Here is an 8,486-nt window from a genome sequence, read left to right as displayed (position 1 = left end):
CTTCCACACTCCTTAAGTTTCAACTGAAAACACGCAGGTTGGGAGAGCATAGGAAAACCCAGACGCTGCCACCCGTGCCGCAAGGAACGCGGCCCAGCCCACCGCGCCACGGCCCCGCCGCCGAGCGCTCCCGGCGGATGCGAAGCTCGGGGGCGGCGCGACCCCGCCCAGAGCCCGCCCGCCCCCTGCCCTTTGCCCCCGCCCGTGTCCCACCAGCGCTTCCTGTTCCCAACCACGTGGGCAGTGGGATGGCGGGCGGCGCGGCGGGCGAGGCGCAGTGCCTCAGCTACACGGGGTGCAACTTCCTGCGGCAGCGCCTGGTGCTGTCCACGCTCAGCGGGCGCCCGCTGAAGATCCGCAAGATCCGCTCCAAGGAGGAGGACCCCGGCCTCCGCGGTGAGCGGCGGCACCGGCGGCCGCGGGGCAGGAGGTCGGGGGGCGGCGGAGCTCCGGTGCCGGCTGTGCCCGGGAACCTGCTGCCGGGCAGGGGCAGACCCTCATTGGGAGCTGGGACGGCCCGGGCTCCGTCTGGGCGGGCCCCACCGAGGAGGGGGCCCCAGCAGCGTGCCGGTGTCTCCCCGTAGATGCGCTCTCCCCTGAGCGCTCCGCGCATCCATCTCGGGTGTAGCTGTCACACGTGGGTCGCGGGGCTTTGGGAGGAGGAGGACGTGCAGGAGCGGGCAGGGCGGTGAAGGAGGCCGGAGCAGGGGGACTGTCACACACCCGCCGGTTCCTGCTGTCAGCCTCTCTCGCTGCCTGGCGGGGTCGGGGCAGTACCATCCCCGTCCTGCTGGTTCGGCTCGGCTCAGCAGCCCTGCCTTCCGCGGGGTCACGCCTTTTCTCCAGAGTGGTCCGTCAAGGGCCGGTGCGGGCGGTCGAGGCTGGTGCTGCCCTGCCTAGCCGCCCCGGTGGGACGGGGTGGCGCTGCCCGTCCGCCCCCCCCGCCCCGTGGGGCAGCGCTGTTCGCGCCGCGCCCGGCGGGAGGCGGTGCGGGGGCGGCCCGGAGGGGCTCTGAGCGACTCGCTGCGTGTGCGGGAGCCTCTCTACAGCCCCCGAGCTGGTCCTCGACCCCGTGACGGTGGCTTCGCAGTCCGGATGGCAGAATTAATTCCCAGTCTCTCGGGCCGTCGTTTCTGCCCGCCTGCCCGTGCCCAAGCGTTGTGTGCTTCCTTGTGTTTGTGGGAGCTCACCTTCACGCAGTTTTAGTAGATGACGGTTTATGTTTTGATTTTTGTCAGGGTTTGCTGAAACAGGAAAGGTGAAAGAGGTGAAATAATTTATTCTCATTTTTGCAGATTTGTTTAAGGGAAACCTTTCTTAGGGAGTACCGTACTTGTTCTTGTACAAAGCCTTTGGCATCCCAGGATGAATTCCATCATAAACTGAAGTAAGAAAGCAATAGGATAGAAACAATAAGTAAGAAAACAACAGGATGTTTGAGGAAGAAACGTTATTGTGGTGTTCAGCTGTTTTTTGGGCAAGGACCCCTGTTAGGAAGTTCTGAACTGGGGTAGATGCTTCTCTGCCTCCTGAGGAGCCTTCAGTGTGTAGCTAAAAATTTTACTCAAAAACAGCCAAAGCATTCTTGTGTGCGTGACATAACATTTAGCATGATCCAAAGTATTTATTATCACCATGGAGCATTTGGTGCTGGTGAAGTTTGTAGATATTGCCATGTTTTTTAAAACAGTGTTTGAATTGCCTTTTTGAAGTATGGGTTCAAGTGTGAGCTATGACTGTAACAGAAAAATAGTAACAATAGATCCTGATTTGTGTTAATAATTCAACATGCAGTTCTTTTTGCTTTTTGTGACTGAACTTTTGTAAACCCTGCTGATGGTGTTCTCCAAAAGTGAAACCTGTGGTCACAAGGATGGACTCTTGCACGGGAAGATGCCCCAGTGCTTATAAAGTCATGTAAACTTTTTTTTGTGTGTTATTTCCTTTTTTGTGTTGGTTGGTTGGAATTTTTGGTTTTGTTTTGGGTTAAATTTGCTTATCCTTTTCATTGTCTCTGAGAGAGAGTCCACACAATTGAGGGAAACTGAGGAATTACTTCCACGCTAACTGTAATAGTGTAGTGAACACAGTAAGCAAGAAAAGAGGCAGTGGGAAGACTTGTGGTTCTCTAGCCCTAAGTATGTCCAAAACTGTTTTGGAAATGGAACATTTTAGAGTCAGCAGACAACTAATTCTGTTTTTGGAGCAGCAGCAGCACTTCACATCTAAATGTCCCCTTCTTTTAAGCTGAAACTTTTCTAGAGAATAATGTGAAGCTGTTATTAGCTTGTCATACTTCAATATATGGAGTCCTGTTTGCTATGATTTATATGTTTTGCTTTGTATTGAGTAAAATGTAAATTGTCAAAGGTTTTATCCCGGACGAGAGCAATCCCTCAAGCCACTGTGGTCAGAAATGTCCACTTGTACTATGTACTGTGTGCCAGGGAGAGGAGTGTGACTAGTCTAGCTGCCACATCTGAGGGCATGTCAATTGATTTGATATGCCTGTAAGCATGGCGGCTCACATTACCATCTCTATTTTTACAGAGAATTGCCTTTTCACATGTGGTGGTATTATACCACAACTTGAAGTGTGAGTGTAGCCTTACTGTCATGGAAGGCAGGAAAGGGTAAAAGTACAAGTAAAGTGTTGAACTTATAAGCTATTTTATAATTCTGTCTGTGCTCTACTCCTTAGATTTTGAAGCAAGTTTTATTCGCCTGATTGACAAAGTGACCAATGGCTCACGGATTGAGATAAACCAAACAGGTGAGATCTTGTTTCTTCTGCTTCATCTGTTCTAGTCTCCAGGATTTATCAGTTTCTACTGTAGAGTAGAAGTCTTGTCTTGATAGAGGTAGGTGTTCAGATAGGATTGATGGAAAAGATCAGAAGTAACTAAGTTGACAAGTTTTGTAATAATTGATTACATGCAAGAAGCTCAATGCTCCACCATAATGCAGAGAGCTAAGGAAGCTGTATTGCTCAAGAACTAGAATCAGTATTTTGTTAGGTGTGTAGGATTTCATGGTGCACAAAACTTCCTCTGTACCAGAACTGATTTTTGTAGAGGAAAAAGATTTACCGTCTACAGAGGCAAATTTCTTAGCCAGACTGCTGGCTTATTCATGCTTAGAAAAGGGTTTGTTTAGAGTGGAAAGCATCCCATGTGAAAACCTCACCTCGACTGAGTTTTCCTTTTCTATTATTTTTAACAGTTCTAATGATTTTCAGTTGGTAAGTAAAGCAAATGAATTACCATCAGATATGCCAAGATTCCAATGACCTGATGGACTGATGAATGTTTAGCTTTTGTGGAGGATAATTGCTTGTATCAGCATTTTGGAAATTGTTAAGAGATCCTTGGTTTTAGGTGGAAGGGAAAGGAGGAAAATTATGTGCAGGACAGACAGACAGTCATGTGTTGACCCTTTTATTAACTGCAGACATGTAAATAGTGTGCTAGGAGTGCTGTAATCTTCCATATAGTCTTCTGCCTCCAATTTGCCCACGTACGCTGTTGCAAAGTATTTTTTATGCTGTTTTAATGGCCAGTGTTTTACAGTGCTCTCATTTGGTTTGCTGCCCTGGCCTCTTCCCCAGGTACTACCTTGTATTATCAGCCTGGTCTTCTGTATGGAGGCTCACTGGAACACGACTGCAGCCCCAGTCGTGGTATTGGCTACTATTTGGAAAGTCTGCTCTGCTTGGCACCTTTCATGAAGCATCCATTGAAGATTGTCTTAAGAGGAGTAACAAATGATCAAGTAGATCCTTCTGTAAGTAATAAAGTTTAAGTATCAGAGAAGGATATTTTTTCCCTCTAAAATAGCAAGATTGGGAAGAAGTGTCTAAAACACATTGCATTTTTATCATCCCTCACATTCAGAAGTATCCATTGTTGCTGCATTAGCAAGCTCTCTGAGTCAAAGAACCACCTGCAAAACAAGAGTGTATCACACTCTAAACTTCAGTTTGTAATCCCCCTTCTGACGTTCAGTTCTGTACTGCTTCTGTCTTTTCCCCTGCAAACTCCTTTTAAATGCAGTGTGAGGTCCTGCCACAGGTTTGGTTCTTCTCTTCTCTTAGGATTTCAGTGGGTTATTTCTCTTGCCCCACACGTGTATTTACTGTATAAAGAAGAAAGTGTATTCAAAGTAGGAGTGCAAAAAGGAAGGAATCTTTCTCTTCTGTTGGATTCTGGACATAGTCATACCACTGCTGCTGTGAAGCCCGCTTTCTATTAGAAACAGAAGTCACATGGTGATCAGGAAATTACAATAGCAAAAGTATGTAGTAACTCTCTGGTTCTTCATAAACATGCCAGAAGGTTTGGTAGGTCAAACGGCTATGAAATGCTTGCCTTGGTTTCTATTACTTATCTGCAGTCCTTTGTTTTGTATCAGTGTTGTTACAAAAATGAACTGTGGGAGACGTGGTCAGAATGCTGAAGTAATGATTAGTGGTTATGCTCTTTATTTATTTTTCTCCAAGAACTCCAAACATAAACTTTTGCTTTTAGAGAACAGCAGTACTCTTTACTTTTTGAGTGGTGATTGGATGCTGCCTGTTTTCCTCTGAGTTGATTAAGGACACATTGTAATCTGAGAACTAAACCAGTTTACATGAATACAAATACCTGTGAAGTGTAACTACAAATACTACACAAGCCCCTGAGTCCTGCTAGAATTTATGACTTTTCAGCTGTGTTTTTCTGGTTATTTAAAAAACTCATTATCTCACCTGTGGCTCTGTGAGACATCCACATGAGTCAAAGGATGGTCAAAGTGGGTTGTACACAGCACTACAGGGAAAAAAGAGGAAGCATTTTTTGCTACCGTTTCAGTCATTGTGACTAAAAGTACTTATTGTTACTGGTAAGTAGTAAGAATCAAACAAGTCCTTTTTTGTTGACTATTTAATCACAGTGGAGAAATTCTTGCTTAATCTGGAGATGAAGAGTAGTCCAATATTCGTACTGTTTTCAAGTAAATGTGGACACTCCTCTAAGCAACAGAGTCTTGATTCTGGAAATTATCTCCTTTAGGGCATCAGTCACATGGGCCTCAGATTAAACTATTTTAGTTCAAATGGGTGCAGGAATTAAGGCCGCTCTGTGCTTGAAGGGTGCTTGCACTTGCCAAAACTCAGACAAGTCAGTTGGCATACCTCAGCTGACTCCAAGCCCGGGACACTACATGGGAATCAAATGCATGTGAGGAGTTGCATCTTAAGTTTATTGTGCTGTATTAGCAACTATGTATTGTTGGTGACAACACAGTAACAACTTCAGTTACTGTGACCTAGCTCATACATGTTAACTTTTTAAGTGCTTGTAACTGAATATGGGTTCCTAAAATTGGTTTTACCTGGTTATATCTGTTTAACTTGCCTGAGTAAACATTAATCCTGGTGCACACCAATAAGGTATGTTAAGGACTTTTACAAATTGTTTTGTATAATATATTGCTCTGCTGGTTCCTGAGACTAAAAGAACAAATTTAAGTGCTACTCTAATTGGTTTGTATGCTTAAGTAAACAGAAACTTGGTTTTAAATTGATTTTGTTTTTTATTTTTCAGTAGACAGAAGGTGTTTTATAAACTCAATGAACAATTATTATGTATGCCCAAGAAGAGGTGCTTAAATTTGTTTATCCATCTGTATGCCTTCTGCTTTCCAAGGAGAAGGTGGAAAGGCAAAACAATTTGACTACAGTGTGGGAGTTTAGTTGTTTTCCCTGCTGCTCTTCATGTAACAACCTCTGTATTTCAATTTACTGGGTTGTATTGGGTTTGCCTGGCTGAGTTTTGTGAGCTGAGATGCTACAGAGGTGGCTTCTGCAAGAAGCTGACAAAAGTTTTCCCTTCATCCAACAGAGGCTATGTCGGCTGGCTTCAAGACAAGACCCACTGCTGGCCAGGTCTGAGCCTGTCAGTGATGGTGGTAGCCCTGCTGGGTTAACAGCCTTAAGGAGGAAGGGGGGGGGGGAGGGTGGAACTGTGGAATAACCTGGAGCTGGAGGGAAAAGTGAGAATATGAGAGAGAAACAGGCCTCCAGACAGCGGAGTCAGTGAAAATGGGAGGTGTTCCATGCATTGGAGCAGAGATTGCTCTGTAGCCCAAGATGAAGACCATGGTGAGGCACCTGTCCTCCTGCAACCCATAAATGTCAACAGCGGGGCATATATCCACCTGCAACCAGTGCAGGACCCCACGCTGGAGCAGGTGGATGCCTGAATACAGCTGTGAACCCATGGGAAGCCTGTGCTGTGGCAGGGTCCTGGCAGGACCTGCAAGCCTGTGGGTAGAGGAGCCCATGCTGGAGTAGGTTTGCTAGCAGGACTTGTCAACTCACAGGGAACCCACACTTGAGCAGTTTATGATGAGCTGTAGCCGGTGGGAGGCATTTATGAGACAAGTAGCAGGAATACGTGTGCAACCGGAGGAGTGTGACCTTTACTCATGGTGGCAGTGAACAGGTAGGCTGACCCACTGGGCTTTGTGAAATTCAGTTTCAGCACTGAGATCCTGGCTTTTACACAGCCTCAAAAGTACTTGTGGGATGTGGTTGCTATGTGGTTTGAGGTTGCTCTTTACCAGACACCTCCTTGTCAGGTGCATAAAAGGGTATATTGTGGATCTCTTGCTGTGAGGAGAGTAGAAGAAATCCAGGTGAGAGGAAGAGTTTCTAAAGGACATCTTTTAGAAGGAAAGACTTTAGCTGAGTTCAGTGGGGCACAGGTCAGGCTGCGTTCCTGGAGTATAAGAGCATGTGTTTACTGTGGTGTTTGTTTACATACATGAATAGCCCTCCATTAGGGAGCAATGGAAAGCTCTTTTACAACTGACATCAGTCCTAAGAGTACCTTGGCTACTGAACATGCACTTTTTCCAAGTGGGAGTGTGGTGACATTATAACTAATAATATTATACATATTATTTGGTATATTATTAGACACTGGAACAAATCAGCCTATGGATGCCACAACCCTGGCAGTGTTCAAAGCCAGGTTGGATGGGGACCTGGTCTAGTGGGAGGTGTCCTTGCCCATGGCAGAGGCGGGTGGAACTAGATGATCTTTAAAGTCCCTGCCAACTCCAAAACATTCTATGATTCTGTGATAATACTGCACAGTGTTATTACTGATACATCCTAAATGGGTGACAGGTATGCTACTTTGCTTTCACTTGTCAGGAGGAGATAAGCCTTTAGAATACCAGCCTGGACTGTTCACTGGCAGCCTGCACTTGCATTATGTTTTCCTGTGCTGTCACTGGTGAGATCTGACCCTGAGTAGCTTGTGGGATTAACCATGTGGGACTCGGCTGAGGCAGTTTGAAGTCTCTCTGTATGGTGGTTATGTATGTGGGGGGTGTCCTTTGTAAAGTGCCTTTTTGAAGGGAATGGAAGTGGCATGTAAATGATATCTCCTATTTTCCTTTTCTATGTATTGTTATTCTGACATTTAGATACAGCTGCAGTAACCTGTTTTAGAATAACCATTCTTGATGTTTGTGTTTCCAGATGTTGAAGGTTTTTTACAGGTATGCCATGGGGCTTTCAGTTTAAATGACTTTCATGCTGACATGAGACTAGCATATGAAATTTTAGCTTAGGAGCAGTAATCTTCAATCTCAATCAGGATTCAACAGTTGTCTGCAGAAAACAATAAGTTTTTCCTACAGAGTTTTCTTCCCACATTTCTTTTTTCCTTGTTAAACTCTGTTTTTTCCCTTTCCCCTTCTCCCAATCTAGGCCCTTTTTCATGAAACATAACACTGTATATATGGTGAGGTTCAATGATCTGTGCAATATTAATAGATATACAGGCCAACTGGTGCTTTTCCCTTTCTTCGGTAGCCATGTGCTGCAGGGTCTCTATCTGAGTCTTTTGTTTGGGTTTTTTTAAAATATCTTTGCCCTGGATAAGGGATTCCTAAAGTTACTTTTCCACCTTTTTCTTGGCTATTGTAGATTCCTTTAAAGGAAGTGATTTGCATTTACACAACTTGGTTAATAAGCAATATCTGTGGGGCTTAGAGTGTTGTCATGTGTGGTGAGGTATACCATCAGTTGTATGATGCATTTGTTTTGGTGCAACTTGGTGCTATGTTGTATGTTCTGGAAATGGAATAACTGCCCTCCAAGAGGAGCTAAGGGATGGGGTTTATGGCTGTGGATAGGGAAAAGGATAGAAAAATGGGTTTACAACTTAGTTCAGCTGCTGTTTTGTGATTTTCAGTTAACTGCTTCATATCCTGCCTAGCTCCCCACTTGTCTGCAGAGCAGAACAGCCTTTTCCCATTCTTCAAATACTGCTGATGGCCACCTCTACTTAGGCAGCAGAATTGGAAGAGTCAGTCTTATTATTTGTCTGTCTGGTACCTCTAAGTATTATGCCTGGAACTTTTCTGAGGACTTAAAACTGTGACAAGTCTTGAAGTTTTTTGAGTTCTTAACCTACACACTAAAGCTTTTA

At 45.2% G+C, this 8,486-nt stretch overlaps 1 protein-coding gene across 1 annotated transcript in view; it reads left to right on the top strand.

Annotated features, from left to right (window-relative positions):
• Positions 1-235: 235 nt before the first annotated feature.
• The window catches only part of RCL1 (RNA terminal phosphate cyclase like 1), a 43,360-nt gene continuing 35,109 nt past the window's right edge, over positions 236-8,486 (top strand). The window contains exons 1-3 of the mRNA XM_066180856.1: positions 236-396; positions 2,702-2,773; positions 3,608-3,783. Of these exons, the coding sequence (XP_066036953.1) occupies positions 249-396; positions 2,702-2,773; positions 3,608-3,783 (396 nt within the window). The 5' untranslated portion in view covers positions 236-248. The remainder of the gene's footprint in view (positions 397-2,701; positions 2,774-3,607; positions 3,784-8,486) is intronic.

Source organism: Chamaea fasciata, unplaced genomic scaffold (genome assembly GCF_029207755.1).
Source record: "Chamaea fasciata isolate MVZ Bird 193981 ecotype frontalis unplaced genomic scaffold, bChaFas1.0.hap1 SCAF_4, whole genome shotgun sequence".
Taxonomy (NCBI): domain Eukaryota; kingdom Metazoa; phylum Chordata; class Aves; order Passeriformes; family Sylviidae; genus Chamaea; species Chamaea fasciata.
This window is presented reverse-complemented; position numbering and strand designations above follow the sequence as displayed.